This window comes from Bos javanicus, chromosome 26 (genome assembly GCF_032452875.1).
Source record: "Bos javanicus breed banteng chromosome 26, ARS-OSU_banteng_1.0, whole genome shotgun sequence".
Taxonomy (NCBI): Eukaryota; Metazoa; Chordata; class Mammalia; order Artiodactyla; family Bovidae; genus Bos; species Bos javanicus.
The window spans coordinates 50,650,830-50,667,943 of NC_083893.1; the positions used below are offsets into that span (position 1 = coordinate 50,650,830).

Genomic DNA, 17,114 nt, shown 5'->3' on the forward strand with positions numbered 1-17,114 from the left:
TGTGAGTTTGCAGAGTCCAGCCAATGCTGAAGGTGAGCTGCTCTCCCCACTGGGCCCATGAGAAGCTGCAGCTCAGAGATGGGGAGTGGGTCTCCCAGAACCATACAGCAAGCGGGAGGCAGGGCCGGGATCTGCACCTGGTCCGAGGGCATCTGCAGAGCTGCGGGGCGGGGTAGGCTCAAGGGTGGCCTCGGCTGGTTTACCTTGGATATGGCGGCCAGTCTCTGCTCCACGCTGGCACACAGGTTGGTGGATGTCCTCTCCTGGCGTCTCAGCCTGTCCTGGAGCTGCAGCAGCGCAGCCAGCTGTGAGCTGCTGGTGTTGGCCGTGGCGGCGAGCAGGACATCGCGCATCCTCTCGGAGGCCGAGCAGCTCTGAAACAGACCGCTGAGGCTGCCATGGGGGTCCGGGCAATGTCCGTGGCAGGTGGGCACCCAGGCGCTCCTCCAGGTGGCTGGCACAGCCTAGAGGCCGGGCGAGGCGGCCTTCACCGCTGAGCCCGCGGGCCTACCGGCTCAGGACGCAGGGAGGAGAGCGCTCTGCTCTCCCGAACCCCAGAAACACAAGCCTGGGGGCTTCCGCTGCTCGTGCGCCCACAGGAACTGCGATGGGGGGCCGGGCCCCCTTCTCCAGGTACCTGGGGTGCCTCCTCCAATGAGCACTGTCCTTAAAGCGGAGCCCAGTCGCATCCTGGTGGGTGGGGCCGCCAGCAGAGGGAGCACCGGGGTCTTGGGGGGGCCTCCCTCTCCCCAGTGGCCAAGGGGGACCTTGCAGAAGGGGACCAGAGCAGAGCACACCTGAGACAGCACAAGGAACTGGCAGGCGGTCGCGGGCTCCAGGATGCCCATGCACTCCACCATCTCCAGGCTGGCGGCCGCGGCGATGTCCAGGAGGTTGCTGCCCAGGGCCCCGTGCAGGCACTGCAGCAGCACCTCGGACGCCTGGGCCAGGTACTGCTGGGCCAGCACCACCCTCCTCTGCGGGGGGAGCTCAGACTCAGGTGGGCTCTGCGGGCCGGGCGGCCTGGGGCTGGGCAGGGGCCGGCGTACCCTCTGATCCCAGCCCTTCCTCTGCTCCTCTGGGGTGGCCCTGAAGGACGGCAGTTCACTGTAGGGCCCTTCATGTTCCAGGTCCTCCTGGTTGACCTCCAGACCCCTGAGGCTGCTCAGCTCAGCGGCTCCCTGCGGAGGACACCCCTCCAGTCAGTGCCTGGGGCAGTGTGGATACGCATCTCGGCAGGACTCCTGGGTGAGGGGCGTGGCAGGCCAGCTGCAGCCCATCCTTCGCTGATTTAGGTGACCGGTGGGGGCCTGGCAGAGAAGCTGGCACCTAGCAGGTGCCACAGGGAGGAGCCTTGGCATGCCCGTGGGGTGGCCTTCTGTGCTGTGCCCCTTCAGGCTCCGCAAATCCCCTCCCTCGAGCACCAGGCCTGGGGGAGCTGGGTGCCCATCTGCCCCAGGGGCCCAGGGGCCAAGGCTCCTCTTGTCTCCTCTGCAGGACAAGGTACCCTGAAGGGGTCCTCGGGAGGCCAGAGGGACCTGCTTGGGGGGCAGCGGGCCCAGGAGACTCAGGTTGGGGGAGCCCTGGGTCTGCGGGGATAAGACAGAGGCGGGTAGCCCCTCTGAGTGGGCGTGTGGTGAGCGCAGCTTCCTTGACGGATGCCCGCTCACGAGGCGCCACATGTCTGGTCCGTATCTACCTGACTCAGAACTACCTTTTCAGGTGCTCAGTGCATACCGGTTGAATGCAGGGCCACAATGCCACCAATTCCCCCAAACGTGAGTCATGTCTCAGGACCCGGAGACCCGGACAGCTGCCACTGAGCCGACCCCAGGGCTGTGCACCCGGCCAGGTCCCTGGGGCCGGCCTGGCTGCACCTGGGCCGGTGCCTTCTGGCATCTACAGAGGCGTTTAGGATGACGACCAGGAGCTCCCATGGTGGCGGCTGTCACCAGAATCCCTTCCTAGGGGCAGGGGCTTCCTCAGGGGCACCAGGCCTGCAGGGCAACCTGGCAGGGGTGGGTACTGGAGAGAAGAGGGCAGTCCTGGGTGCATTGGCGCGGCTGTCGGGAGGAGGGCTTCCCTGGACCGTGTGGGTGGGTGGGGGCGGGGAGTGAGGGGTAGCAGCAAGAGTGGGCAGGACCGATCCCTGGGTAGGGCAGGGGCCCGGTCCTCAGGCACAGAGCTGCTGGGGTGGGGGAGGCGCCAGGAACCACCGCCCGGGGACACCCCCATTTGGAGCGGGGGTGGGATGCTCCACATAGGACAGCCTGTCCTGCTTGCCCCTTCTCCCCCTCGAATTCTTCCTCCGGGGGTCAGGCCTTTGGCCTGCCTTTTCCTCCCTCCACAGCCCACACCATGCTTCTTGACCCCAGAGAATTCAAGGCCTGTTTTCTACCCCAGTTATTACAAAGATCCAGTGAGCTCTGAATATATTTTTGTTTTTTGGGCCTAAGCGGTCAGTCTGGGAGCCAGCAGAACGCACCCAGAGGCTCTCCTCCCAGGAGCAGGCGGGCAGCAGGAGGTCCCAGTTCTCAGCCAGCAGGCGCAGCGCCTTCCCGGCCAGGCCCAGGAGCCGCGGGTGAGGCTCCTCGCACTCCGTGCTCAGCGACTGCAGGCTCCCCAGCTGCGCCAGCACCACGTGCGCCAGGCAGTGCTTCAGGTTGAACCACTTCTTCAGGGACACAAACCACCTCAGTCAACAAGGGCCACCGCTGCTGCCCACCCAGGCCCCACCCTCCAACAGCCCTGCCATGTGGTGAGGGTCTCCAAGGCTCAGGTGCTGGGAGGTTCTAGAGTCTGCTGAGGAGCCTCAGTTTGGGGCAGGCTGACAAGAATGGGAGTGGGTGATGGGCAGGGAGGCCTGGTGTGCTGCAGTCCATAGAGTCGCAGAGAGCTGAATGTGACTGAGCTACTGAACTGAACTGAACTGTCAAGGACATGAGTTTGTACTGAGTCCCATTTAGGACTATTTGGTTCATTTAGTTATGTCAAATTATTTGGGTCCACACTTGATGAAATCTCAGTCTAAGAACAGAACACATTTTCCTCAGAATCGTTCTGCAGATGTAACTCATCTTTTTAACAGATGGCAGCTCACCTTTATGGACGGCTTCCTGTGGCGACACAGCGGTCAGAGCACCCGCCTTGGGAAGGGGCACCTCCCCCAGGCAGACCCTGATCTCATTAGCCAATCAGACGGGCCTTTTTGGGCTGCTGGGAGCTACCGGGGCAGAGAACCCCTGTGCTCAGAGATCTCGGGGGACGTTTATGAACCCCGACCTTCTGGGTTCCCAATGGCTGGTCAGGCACACGGTGGGGGGGGCCCCCAGCGCGTGTCCGGGGACGTTACCAGGCCGACGGCGGTGTAGTCACTGGGGCTCTGCAGGAAGTCGGACAGCAGCTTGTCCGTGGAGCTCTGCTCCAGCTGCCGCTGCCGGGCGTCCTCCCAGGTGAGCTGCAGCGTGTCCAGACAGCCCTCCACGAGGCTGAGCCTGAGGTGCCGCAGTCTTCGCATCAAAGGGCTGCTGACATTCTGTAACTGAGGGGTGCGACCATCACCGCCCGACCAGCTCGCCCGCCGGGCCCCCGCCCACCGCCGGGCCCCCGCCCACCTCTCCCGCCGCTTCTCCCTCCGAGGCGAGCCCAGCTCACCGCCACGCCCCGCGCCCGCCCGCCGCCACGCCCACCAGGCCCCGCCCACCGCCAGGCCCCGCCCGCCTCTCCCGCCGCTTCTCCTTCCTAGGCGAGCCTCTCTTCCGGCTCGGTCAGTCAGTGGCTCTTCCTGATTTTACGTAATGGAACCGCAGAGCACGTGCTCTCTGCAGGCTGTGTCCGTCCTGGGAGTTGTTCCGTCGCTCAGCCCTGTCAGACTCTCTGCGACCCCACGGACTGCAGCGCGGGGCGCGGTGAGTCCCTTCACCCGGACGAGCTGCACTCTGCCGAGGCCATCTGCCCGCTCGCTCCCACTCCCCCAGTTTGGGGCTGTGGCAGACAGCGCTGAAGTCAGCGTTCGCACACGCGTGTGTGGGGCACACGCCCCGGAGCGGGGTGGCTGGGCCACACGGGGGCGTGCCTTCGCTCTTCACGAAACCGCCAAACCGTTCCCAAGTGGTCGCTCACGCTGTCCCCACCGGCAGCCTAGGGGGCTGTCCCAGTGTCCCACGTCCCGATAACATTTGGTGTGGTTGCTCCTTCAAGTTGTGGCCGTGTTAACAGTTGTGTGGCGGTTTTCCCTGACTCACTAATAAACTTGCCGTCTTTTGTGATTATTTACCATCCACGTATTTTCTTTGAAGAAAGGTCCGTTCACATGTTTGGCCAGTTATTATTGGGTTGCTTATGTCTATTTTGAAAGTTCTTTACATTAATATAGTCTAGATACAAGACCTTTGTCAGATAAATGATTTGTAAATATTTTCTCCCAGTTGGCAACTTGTCTTTGCATTTTCTTACTGGTGTCTTTTGAAGAGCTGAGTCCAATTTATAAAATTTTTTTTGATGGATTATGATTTTGGTCTCATGGGTAAGAAAGACTTTGGTCTCATCTGCTAAACTTTAAGGCTGCAGAGGCGTTTTCCTATGTTTTCTTCTAAAAGTGTCACAGTTTCAGCTCTTACATGTAGCCCTGTGACCAGTCTTGAGCTGGTTTTTACACGTGGTGTGAGGTATGAACGGAAGGGTAATTCTGGGGGATGGACGTCCAGTTGTTCCCGCAGCTTTGTTTTAAAGGTGAGCCCTTCTTACTGAACCCTCTTTGCGCCTTTGCTGAAAGTCAGTTTTCTTTCTGTATGCATGTGTCTATTTTTACATTCTCTATTATGTTCCACTGATGTGTAAGTTTACATTAAAGCCACACTATCTCGATTCCCATAGCTTTACAGTTTAGTTCAGCCGCTCAGACGTGTCTGACTCTTTGCGACCCCATGGACTGCAGCACGCCAGGCTTCCCTGTCCATCACCAACTCCCGGAGTTTACTCAAACTCATGTCCATTGAGTCGGTGATGCCATCCAACCATCTCATCCTCTATCGTCCCCTTCTCCTCCCGCCTTCAATCTTTCCCAGCATCAGGGTCTTTTCCAACAAGTCGGTTCTTCATATCAGGTGGCCAAAGTAGTGGAGTTCCAGCTTCAGCATCAGTCCTTCCAACGAATATTCAGAGTTGGTTTCCTTTAGGATGGACTGGTTGGATCTCCTTGCAGTCCAAGGGACTCTCAAGAGTCTTCTCCAACACACTTCAAAAGCATCAGTTCTTCGGTGCTCAGCTTTGTTTATACTCCAACTCTCACATCTATACCTGACTACTGGAAAAACCATAGCTTTGACTAGACGGACCTTTGTCAGCAAAGTAATGTCTCTGCTTTTGAATATGCTATCTCAGTTCAGTTTAGTCACTCAGTCGTGTCCGACTCTTCGCGACCCCATGAATCGCAGCACGCCAGGCCTCCCTGTCCATCACCAACTCCCAGAGTTCACTCAGACTCACATCCATCGAGTCAGTGATGCCATCCAGCCATCTCCTCCTCTGTCGTCCCCTTCTCCTCTTGCCCCCAATCCCTCCCAGCATCAGAGTCTTTTCCAATGAGTGAACTCTTCGCATGAGGTAGCCAAAGTACTGGAGTTTCAGCTTCAGCATCATTCCCTCCAAAGAAATCCCAGGGCTGATCTCCTTCAGAATGGACTGGTTGGATCTCCTTGCAGTCCAAGGGACTCTCAGGAGTCTTCTCCAACACCACAGTTCAAAAGCATCAATTCTTCGGCGCTCAGCCTTCTTCACAGTCCAACTCTCACATCCATACATGACCACAGGAAAAACCATAGCCTTGACTAGACGGACCTTTGTTAGCAAAGTAATGTCTCTGCTTTTGAATATGCTATCTAGGTTGGTCATAACTTTCCTTCCAAGGAGTAAGCGTCTTTTAATTTCATGGCTGCAGTCACCATTTGCAGTGATTTTGGAGCCCAAAAAAGTAAAGTCTGACACTGTTTCCACTGTTTCCCCATCTATTTGCCATGAAGTGATGGGACCAGATGCCATGATCTTAGTTTTCTGAATGTTGAGCTTTAAGCCAACTCTTTCACTTTCCTCTTTCACTTTCATCAAGAGGTTCTTTAGTTCTTCTTCGCTTTGTGCCATAGGGTGGTGTCATCTGCATATGTGAAGTTATTGATATTTCTCCTGACAATCTTGATTCCAGCTTGTGCTTCATCCAGCCCAGCGTTTCTCATGATGTACTACTCTGCATATAAGTTAAATAAGCAGGGTGACAATATACAGCCTTGACATTACTCCTTTCGCTATTTGGGACCAGTCTGGTATCCCATGTCCAGTTCTAACTGTTGCTTCCTGACCTGCATACAGGTTTCTCAAGAGCCAGATCAGGTGGTCTGTTATTCCCATCTCTTTCCGAATTTTCCATAGTTTGTTGTGATCCACATGGTCAAAGGCTTTGGCAGAGTCAATAAAGCAGAAGTAAACGTTTTTTCTTTAACTCTCTTGCTTTTTTAATGATGTTGGCAATTTGATCTCTGGTTCCTCTGCTTTTTCTAAATCCAGATTGAACATCTGGAAGTTCACGGTTCATGTATTGTTGAAACCTGGCTTGGAGAATTTTGAGCATTACTTTACTAGTGTGTGAGATGAGTGCAATTGTGTGGTAGTTTGAGCATTCTTTGGTATTGCCTTTCTCTGGGATTGGAATGAACACTGACCTTTTCCAGTCCTGTGGCCACTGCTGAGTTTTACAAATTTGCTGGCATATTGAGTGCAGCCCTTTCACAGCATCATCTTTTAGGATTTGAAATAGTTCAACTGGAATTCCATCACCTCCACTAGCTTTGTTTGTAGTGATGCTTCCTAAGGCCCACTTGACTTCACATTCCAGCATGTCTGGCTCTAGGTGAGTGATCACACCATCGTGGTTATCTGGGTCATGAAGATCTTCTTTTGTACAGTTCTTCTGTGTATTCTTGCCACCTCTTCTTAATATCTTCTGCTTCTGTTAGGTCCATACCATTTCTGTCCTTTATTGTGCCCATGTTGGCATGAAATGTTCCCTTGGTATCTCTAATTTTCTTGAAAAGATCTCTAGTCTTTCCCATTCTACTGTTTTCCTCTATTTCTTTGCATTGATCACTGAGGAAGTCTTTCTTATCTCTCTCTATTCTTTGGAACTCTGCATTCAGATTAGTATATCTTTCCTTTTCTTCTTTGCCTTTCACTTCTCTTCTTTTCACAACTATTTTAACGTCTCCTCAGACAACCATTTTGCCTTTTTGCATTTCTTTTTCTTGGAGATGGTCTTGATCCCTGCCTCCTGTACAATGTCATGAACCTCCTCCGTCCATAGTTCTTCAGGCCCTCTATCAAGTCTAATCCCTTGAGTCTACTTGTCACTTGCACTGTATAATCGTAAGGGGTTTGATTTAGGTCATACCTGAATGGTCTAGTGGTTTTCCCTACTTTCTTCAACTTAACTCTGAATTTGGCAATAAGGAGCTCATGATCTGAGCCACAGTCAGCTCCCGGTCTTGTTTTTGCTGACTGTATAGAGCTTCACCATCTTTGGCTGCAAAGAATATAATCAATCTGATTTTGGTGTCGACCATCTGGTGATGTCCATGTGTAGAATCTTCTCTTGTGTTGTTGGAAGAGGTTGCTTGCTATGACCAGTGCATTTTCTTGGCAAAACTCTATTAGCCTTTGCCCTGCTTCATTCTGTACTCCAAGGCCAAATTTGCCTGTTACTCCAGATATTTCTTGACTTCCTACTTTACATTCCAATCCCCTATGATGAAAAGGACAACTTTTTGGGGTGTTAGTTCTAGAAGGTCTTGTAGGTCTTCATAGAACTGTTCAACTTCAGCTTCTTCAGCATTACTGGTCGGGGCATAGACTTGGATTACTGTGATACTTGAATGGTTTGCCTTGGAAACGAATAGAGATTATTCTGTCATCTTTGAGATTCCATCCAAGTACTACATTTCGGACGCTTTTGTTGACTGTGAGGGCTATTCCATTTCTTCTAAGGGATTCTTGCCCACAGTAGTAGATATTATGGTCATCTGAGTTAAATTATTCACCCATAGCTTTACAGTAAGTCTTAAAATCAGGTAATGTTAGGCCTCCAACTTTGTTCTTTTTCAAAGTTGTGTTGGCTTTTGTTAGGCCTTTTAAATTCCACATAGATTTAAAAGTCACTTTGTCAATTTCTATTTTAAAAAACCCTGCAGAATCTTGATTAGTATTGTAGATAATTTAGGGGGAGAATTGACATCTTAATAACATCAAGTCTCCTGAGCCATGAACTTAATATACCTTTCCATTTATTTAGGTATTGTTTAATTTTTCTAGCAATGTTTTGTGGTTCTCAGGGTATGAGTTTTCACTTTCTGGGTCAAATTTCATATGAAAGTGAAAGTGAAGTCGCTCAGTCGTGTCCGACTCTTAGCGACCCCATGGACTGCAGCCTACCAGGCTCCTCCGTCCATGGGGTTTTCCAGGCAAGAGTACTGGAGTGGGGTGCCATCGCCTTCTCTGAATAACATAGATTAGGAGAACAATCGTATGACAATTTCATATGTATGTGGTTATATTTAATATACATTGATCGTTATTGGCATATGGAGATGTACAATTAGTGTTTGTGTACTGTTCTTGCATCGTGCAACCTTATTAAGCTCACTCCTTAGCACTAGCAGCTGTACTTTTCTGTAGATTGCACAAGGTTTTCTACACAGACAACCACATTATCTGTGAACGAAGACAGTTTTGCATGTCCGTTTCTAATCTGAATGCTTTAGTTTCTTTGTCTTGCCTTGTTGAACTGGCTAAAACTCTAATAGCATTCTGGATCAAACTGGTGGAGGACACATTGCTATCTTAGTCCTCATCTTAAGGAAAAAGCATTCAGTCTGCCAACATGTGATGCCCTCAGTCAGACTAAGGAAGATCACTTCCGTTAACAGTTTGCTAAGAGGAATGGATGCTGGATCTTGTTACATGCTTTCTTCTTCTAACTGTTTTCTTTCTGGTTGCGCTGGGTCTTCTGTCGCTGCACACAGGCTTCCTCTAGTTGCGGCGAGCTGGGCTTGCTGCCTAGTTCTGTGGGCTTCTCTTACCGCAGAGGCTCTAGGTGCACGAACGTCGCAGCACGCGGGCCAGGAGCTGCGGCACGCGGGTTTAGCTGCTCCACGGCGGGGGAGTCTTCCTAGACCAGGGATCAACCCCCTATCCCCTGCGTTGGTGGGTGGATTCTCATCTACTATACCACCAGGGAAGTCCAATAATGTTTAATTTTTTAAAATATCTGGTGAACCAAATTGATTGACTTTTGAATGTTACACAAGTCCTGGGATCAACCTGGAATATTATCCTTTTTACACACTGTTGGATTTAATTTCCCATATTTTGTTTAGATTTTTTACACCTATGATCATGAAGAACTGTCTATAGGGTTTTTCTTAGTATCTTTATCTTGTTTTGGTATCACACTGACACCAGCCCTACAGAAGAATTGGGATGTATTCCCTCCTTTCCAGTTTTCCCAAACAATCTATACAGAACTGGCACTGTTTTTTCCCTTAAATGCTTGCTGGTATTCTCTAGTAAATTCATATGGGTCTGACAGTTTCTTCATGGAAAAACTTTTAACTACAAATTCAATTTATTTAATAAATTGAGGGCTACTCACATTATCTATCTCTTTATGACTGAGCTGTGGTCGTTTGTGTCTTCCAAGGGATTTTCCATTTCATCTCCATTGTCAAACATATGGCGTAAAGTTGTTCATGATATTCCCTTATTATATTTTCAACATGTGGAGTCTACAGTGATGTTATATCTCTTATTTCTGATATTGGTAATTTATATTCTTTCTCTCTTTTTAATCAGTCTGACTAGAAGTTTGTCAATTTATTGATCTCCTTAAAGAAACAGCATTTGGCTTTGTTGGCTTTCCCAGTTTTCAGTTCTCTATCTCATTGGTTTCCACTGTGGTCTTCAATTTCTTTTCTTCTACTTATTTTGAGTTTGATTTGCTCTTTCTACTTTCATGTTGAGGTAAGTGATTTAGGGTTTTTTTCTCTTCTCACACAAGTATTTGGTGCTACAAAAGCTCCCCTAAGTGTTGCATTAGAGATCTCTTACACATTTTGATATGTGCCACCCCCCACCACACACATACTGTAGTTCAAAATAGTTTCCCTTCTGATTTTTTCTCTGGCCCACAGTTATTCTGGTGTATGCTATTTACTTTCCAAATATTTGGTCATCTCTCCCGTAGCTTTCTGGGATTTTTTTTTTTTTTAATCACAACACTTTTTTTTAACTGGGATTTTTAAAAATTGAGGTAAAATTCACATAATGTCCTTACGTCATGAAGGGACAGTAAGCTCTGGACACTGAGAAACAGGTCCACCGCTCCAGCCACAGCTCTCTGGGCCAGGTCATATGCTTCCAAGTACCGTGCAGTTCTCTGCTCTTCGTATTTCTCACTTTGGGCACACAACCTTTATCAGAAGAAGAGTGGCCTTTAGAACAAAACCGTCAAAGTGTCACATGGTCAGCACTAGACGTGTGTAGCATGCAACTTTCATGTAATTACGATGTATATTTCATTAGTACTCTAAATCTTATAATTAGGTGTTTTACCTGGAAGGATCCTCTCAGTCTACCTGGAAGAGAGATGGAGGACCGCGCATGCAGTCTGGAGCTGTTGTGCAGGCGCTGCGGCAGTGCTGCCGTGCGGGGGCCGGGTGGGCCCCTCCCTTCCCTGCCCGTGTCTGAGTGTCCCCAAGCCCTGCAAGGACCCCAGCGGCTTCGGCGACCACAGCTGCTAGCTGGGGGCTCCCAGGTGGCGCGTGGCTTTTCCCTCATAAAGGCTACTTGTAACGCCCGGCCTTTGGTTTGCTGGCTGTGTTTTGAACCCCTGCATGGACCCCTCGGTGGGGTGGCCCTGGGTAGGCGGGGGGTTGGGGATGGGCAGATGATGGGAGCGGTCAGGGGAGGTGACGGCACTGCTGGGGGTGGGCAGCTCCTGGCCTCTGAGGTGACACCTGTGCGGTTGAGTGTGAAAAGGTGTGCATGTCCACGCCTGAGCGAGGTGTGGAGCGACGCTCGCGTGCCCTGGGCTGGGCGGGACGCTGCATCTGCCCGCTTCCCTGGGGCAGGGAGCGCAGGGGTTCCCCCACCTCTTCATGCGGGCCCGCTCCAGCTGAATGTCCATGCACCTCTCCTCATGGCCGATGCTGGCAAACTTCTCCTCGACCTCCAGCAAGCGGTTCTCTATTTCCAGCATCAGAAACAAGTTCTCCAGGGGGTCTCTGTCCAGCTGCTCCCGGACAGCTCTGATCTGGAGGTGCACACACCTGCGAGGGCGGGGGCGGGGCATCGCTGCGACTGACGGGCAGGGCCGCCAGCCACCCACCACCAGCTTGGCTCTGGGAAACCGGAGGGGCACCTTCGTGACAGCACACTTCTCTCCACACCACAAGCCATGCCCTTTGGTGACAATGCCACAAAGTTAGAAACTAACCTCTCCCCACCCCAGGCACTCTACATCCCTCTGAAAATTCAAAATCCCTCTCTTAAAGAACTCTGGGGAAGAACAGAAAACCAGGTGGAAATGCAGCCTGTTCACAGGTCAAACCTGCAGCTGGGGGTCCAGGTGCATCTGCTGGGGCGGGACCGGGGCGCCCCCAGAGGTGGGGACAGAACAGCCATGAGGAGCCCTCTCCCAGCACAGGAAGAGGTCAACAGAGAGCGAGGGAGTAAAGAAAACCCCAATCAGGCGAAAGGTGCGGCGCTCTGGTCGTGAAGCAGAAGCTGCTCTGTGAAGGCAGGACCTGCAAGTCTGACTTGACGGACAGACCTCGGCCGGCTCTGCACGTTCCCAGAAAGAGGCCCATGCAGCTGGAGCTGAGGCCATGGGAGGCTGCTTTCCAGAAGACCAGTGACCAACCAGGACGACGGCCCGGGGACAGACTGCTCGTCTGAGCGTGGACGTTCCTGCCTGGAGGCTGTCCTGCGGCCTCCTACCCCTTGGGCGTCTGCAGAGAGCTTGATGCTGTGTCCATGGGCCAGACGCTCGGGCCAAAAACTGGAGGGGAGAGCGGCAGGCAGACCGACAGACCCCGGGAGGAGGCTGACCACCTGGGGCGCCCCACACCAACTGTAGGGAGCGGAGTGGCCGGACCTTCCCCAGTCTTAGAGGCTTCCTGGACATCGAGCCACCTCTGAGGAGCTGAGAGTCCAGGGACAAACAAGCCACCAGCCCGCCTGGTCCCAAGAGAGAGGCTGGCTGCCAAGGAAGGGGTGCGGGAGGCAGCTGCGGACACAGGGCCTTGTCCTGAGAGTCTCTGAACTTCACAGGCTCGAAATATGACTTAGAGTTAATAGTGGAAAGAAGTACACCACAACTTCCATGGTGATTAACATTCTTCCTCACAGAAAGTTACCTGGCCTCCAGGTCTGTGGTCATGAATTCCAATACGGGCATTCGGTTTGGTCTCTCCTTCTTGAGCACGTTGAAGGTGTCTATGAGTTTCTGGAAGAGCTTGCAGACCTGGGGCAGGCCCGGCAGAGTCACCGTGGCCCTGCCACCCTCCACCCGCAGACCCCCGCCCCGCACACAGCAGCCCCTCACCAGCGTCTCTCTCCTCTCGCCCTCTGCAGACAGGAGCGTGTCCGCCAGGGTCAGGGTGGACTGGTACCAGAACTCCTCACTCCCTCCCAGGCGCTGGGCCTGCTCCACCATCCGCCGAGCCTGCCCGTGCTTCTTCTCCTTGTTGGCGAGCTGTGCCAGCAAGTGCAGGCATCTGGACTGTGCGAGAGGATCGCCTAGCTCCTGCAAAGGAGGTGCGTGTGGACGGAGGATGGGGTGGGGAAGTGGGCGAGAGAGACAGACAGAGACACATACAGAGACGGAGGCAGAGAGGCAAAGAGAGAGAGAGGGAGGCAGGAAATCGAGGTGGGAGAGAGACAGAGCCAGGGAGACGCAGAGACGGAGCGAAGGCACCATCCGGGTGCCTGCCCAGGGAGGAGCCTGCAGGACAAGGGCCCCAGCGCTGAGCTCAATGCCTGTGCGTGTTAAGACATGCTCCGCAGAGTCCCAGCAGCCCCTCCAGCAGCAGGAGGGCCGGGCGGCCGCCCGGTGGAGGTGTGGACAGTGCGTGGAGCACCCTTTCATGGGTCTGAGGGAGGCTGACTGGGAAGGTCCCGGATGCTCAGGCGCAGGCCAGGAGACAGGGTCGCGGTGCCCGGGGCCCGTGGGTGCCGGCTCGCAGCCCCGCCTCCTCGACCTCCTGCACCCCCTCCAGGTCCCCCCGCGTCCCCAGGGCCCGTCCTGGCTGCTCCCCTCCACCAGTTGCATGGCCGTGTCAGTCCCTCCCCCGCCACACTGTCCCCCTGGCCTGAGACAGAGCGCTACAGATGTTTGTCTCTCGAGGGTTCTGTTCCAAAGCAAGGGCCAACTCGAACAGTTCTGCAACCTTGGCTCCCCCTCCCAGGGAACAATCCTGAATGCCGCACGGAGACGGAGCCGCCCGTCGGGGGCCCCGGGAGTCGCTGACGCTGCAGCCCAGCTGCCCCCTCGGGGAGGGAGGGACACATGGGGTGGCTCTGCTCTGTGCTGCGCCTTCCCAGGGCACCATCCTCATGGGGACGGAGCCCAGGAAGAGGGTCTCAGTCCGCCTGGGGAGAGGAGGCAGGAGCCGAGGCATCCAGGAGCCGACACAGGAGGTCCCTCCCGGGGGAGCGGCCCAGCTGCCTCAGGAAAGCCAGCGGACAGCAGGGGCCTGGGAGGCTGAGCCGAAGGCTGAGCGTCCACACTGCAGTGAGCCTTTCCGAGGGGACCTGGCGAAACCCAGGCTTCCAGGAGACCTCCGAGCGCCACAGACGCCTGCAGGGCCCACACAGAGGAGCAAGACAGAGCTCCGGAGCAGGCTGGGGCCCGGGACACCATCTGCCTCTGAGAGCAAACCGAAGCCCTCGGCCTCTCGAGGGCCCCATCGTCACACGCACCGTGAGGGGCCTGCTCAGAAACACACGCGGCCCCGCAGCCCAGGAGGAAGACAGCCCGCAGTACAGACCCGCCGCAGTTACAGGAAACGGGCCGTAATGAAGCCAGAGGAGCAGACAGACAGAGCACGTGGACAGACCTCCACAGTCAGATGGAGGCTCCAGAACAGTCTTCAGCACAGAAGGTCCCTGCCTCCATCCTAGCAGGGGCCTGGGGGGCTGCTTCTGGGGGAGGAGCCCCCACAGGTGCGGTGGGCCCGGCAGGTGTGGCCTCACCTGGAAGGCCAGGTACGCCTCTGACAGCAGCAGCCGCGCAGGCTGGTACAGGTCCATCGCCAGCAGGACTTCGGCCTTGAGGGTCCACAGCAGCGGGAAGGATGTTCCGTCCAGGCCCCTGCCAGTCTCTTCGTTTACCTTCAGGATCTGTAAGATGCGCAGGCCCAGAGGGGCCGCGTGGGTGCAGGGCGGGCACCGTTGGCGTGGCTGACCCCGGCCCCGCATGCCCGAGCCCAGTCCCTGCTCTGGGGCCCATGGCCAGGCTATCCTCTCGGGACGCCTGTCCCTGCTCCTGGCCAGGCCACTGAGTAGCGCCAGGTGCAGGGGACTCTGCACACCCTGGGGTCCCGGCACTGCCCACCACAAAGGGAGCCCCAGGGACGGCACTGCCACGGTGACCAGTGCCCTTGGAGCACACGTGGGACGGTCACTTCCTTTCCAGGCAAGCCCACCGCGCGCGGGGAGGGCGGGGGGCGCTCAGACCTCCCAGCTGCCCTGCGCCTGCTGCGAGGGACCGCCCTTCCCTACCCGTTGATGTGGGAGCTCCCACCCCTCACCGGCCACCCCCAGCCTGTCCTCTCTGAACCACAGCTCAGACCCTGCCGTCTTCCCTGAGGGCCGGAGGGGCAGGGACACACCCCGCCAGTCCCTGGATTTCCCAGGAGCCGGCACAAGGATCAGGAGGTCTCAGCCACTAGGATAGGTCCAAGCAGAGTGGCTGGAGCTGGGCCAGGGGCCAAGCAGCTTCTGCAGAGCGAGGCTACCTTATCCTTTGCTACGAGGGGCTTCGTCTCTGCCTGCGGGGCCGAAGTGGGGGGCTCATTCAGTGTTGGCAGATTTTCTTCTAATAGAGGTTCCTTATTCTTCTCCTTTTTCAAGGCAATTTCTTTTCTGCAGCTAATATAAGTAAAACGAGCGTCATTATGCCAAAGAAGAAACGCAACGGCCAGAGCACCTGAGAATGTTCAACTTCATTAGTAACCAAAGAAATACAAAATAAAAAGCCACAACAAGCAACTATCCACTCATGTGTTTACAAAGTTCTTTTTAAATTCCCCTCGTTTAGCAGCACAGACGACTCCCACTTTTCCACATGTAGCCCTTTCTCTCTCCCACACTGTAGGCTCATGAACCAGCTACTAATTTGACATCCCAACCTGGGTGTTTAACACGAATCTCAGGCTTTCTCCAGCCAGAACTCCAGCCCATCCACAAGGCAGGCCCTCCTTCCTTGCTGGGCACCAACCGCAGAGTCCCGCCAGCTCCTGCCTCCTGGGGGCCCTACCTTCCCCGTGTGCCCGGGACACCACCTCCCTCAGCTCCGCCCCACCCAGACCTGTGCACCTGCCCCTCGTCTACCGCACACAGCCCTGTACATGGACATGGGATGCAGGAGGGCCACTGAGTAATGACCTGCCCCTGGGCCCAGGATGCCCCCAACATCCTGCGGTGGGAGATGGGTCCCCGGGCCCCAGGAGATGCAGCTGAGAGCAGGGCTGGCATTGAGCCCAGGCAGAGGGCGGGGGGGTCAGTGCTGCAGCAGGGGGGTCTGTGCCACATGGGGGGCCCGGGAGGAGGGCACCACAGCAGGGGTCCATGCCACAGTAGGGGGCACACACGGGGGTGTCAGAGCCGGGGGTCCTGCCGCAGTGGAGAGGGGGTCCGCACAGCCGCAGCATCTCACCTGGCCTGCTCCACGTCACAGATGTAGGCCTGCCCCACCACCTCCTCGTGGTACGTGGCTGCCTCCCTCAACCTCAAGTCGGAACAAGCCAAGGCAAGTCTGGGGGGTGAGAGGAGCGTCAGCCCTGAGTCAGGCTGCCCTGGGCTCAGGAGGCTTGACGCAGATTGGCAAACGGAAAAGAACAGATAATTTGAGGATGTTTTCAATAATCTTTAAAGCTAAGCCAAGTTACTAGAGGAAAATAACAGATGCCGTCATCAGATTTCTCAACACATTTATAGTCTCGGGGTCTCAGGGTCCCCTCCAGAGATGGAGACAAGGCCTGGTGGGGCACTGACCCCATCACAACTGCAAGCCAACGAGCTCTGCTCTGACTTTTGTGCGAAACACTCTTATTTTGAAATGATTTGAAGCTTCCAGAAAAGTTACACAAACACTACAAAGAATTACTGAACACCCTTCATTGTCCAGGTTCTCTATCTACATATACAATAATATAAAAGTTATACTAATATATATATAAATTACTTTATATATAAATTTTACATATAGCTTAGGAGCGTGTGTAAATATATAAAATTATGTGTGTGTGATCATATAAAATTTATATATATATGTAATTTTTTTCCTGACCTATTTGAGAGTAGGTTGAGGACACAATGCTCCTTTATTCTGCTTCTCCTACTTCAGCGTGTATTTCCTTGAAATAATGATACTCTCTTAAAAACCAGGTAGAAACTTTAAAAATATTTTTATGTTGAAGTATTTCGATGTATTCTGCTTTACAAATCTTAGAGACTTTATTATTTATATAAATAGTCAACCACAGAATTAATGTTTTAAGATCTGATTTGTCTCTAGTTGCTTTGGGCAAATGTCCGCTTTAGCCATGTAAACGTCTCCCAGCTTCCCTGAAATACAGCAGGAGCACCCACCGCAGGTGGTAGAGATCCTTGAGGCTCTTGCTTTCAACCACGGAGGCTGCGATGAGCACCCCCAGCTGCAGGACCGGGACTGCAAGCTCGTGAAGGAACATCTTCTGCAGGGCCTGCACCAGGTGGTCCAGATAGTACAGACTGTACGTCTGCGTCAAAACAGCAACACGCGAGGTCAAAGGCTGCGGAGGATTGGGTCC

At 54.1% G+C, this 17,114-nt stretch overlaps 1 protein-coding gene and 1 long non-coding RNA gene across 3 annotated transcripts in view; one reads left to right on the forward strand and one right to left on the reverse strand.

The window, feature by feature from the left end:
- CFAP46 (cilia and flagella associated protein 46) overlaps positions 1-17,114 on the reverse strand; it is a 94,520-nt gene that overhangs the window by 19,451 nt on the left and 57,955 nt on the right. The window contains exons 32-44 of the mRNA XM_061403917.1: positions 16,915-17,063; positions 15,980-16,078; positions 15,060-15,192; positions 14,296-14,442; positions 12,647-12,847; positions 12,459-12,565; positions 11,193-11,369; positions 10,376-10,511; positions 3,353-3,541; positions 2,486-2,674; positions 1,050-1,181; positions 798-977; positions 204-374 (exon numbers count right to left, since the gene is read on the reverse strand). Of these exons, the coding sequence (XP_061259901.1) occupies positions 204-374; positions 798-977; positions 1,050-1,181; positions 2,486-2,674; positions 3,353-3,541; positions 10,376-10,511; positions 11,193-11,369; positions 12,459-12,565; positions 12,647-12,847; positions 14,296-14,442; positions 15,060-15,192; positions 15,980-16,078; positions 16,915-17,063 (2,010 nt within the window). The remainder of the gene's footprint in view (positions 1-203; positions 375-797; positions 978-1,049; positions 1,182-2,485; positions 2,675-3,352; positions 3,542-10,375; positions 10,512-11,192; positions 11,370-12,458; positions 12,566-12,646; positions 12,848-14,295; positions 14,443-15,059; positions 15,193-15,979; positions 16,079-16,914; positions 17,064-17,114) is intronic.
- LOC133239585 (uncharacterized) lies at positions 3,477-15,315 on the forward strand. 2 transcript variants are annotated; one of them, XR_009733903.1, is made up of 3 exons: positions 3,477-3,908; positions 12,676-12,858; positions 13,509-15,315. It is a non-coding gene; the product is annotated as an uncharacterized LOC133239585 (long non-coding RNA). The 2 variants fall into 2 exon arrangements; XR_009733902.1 differs by having other exon boundaries at positions 15,175-15,315.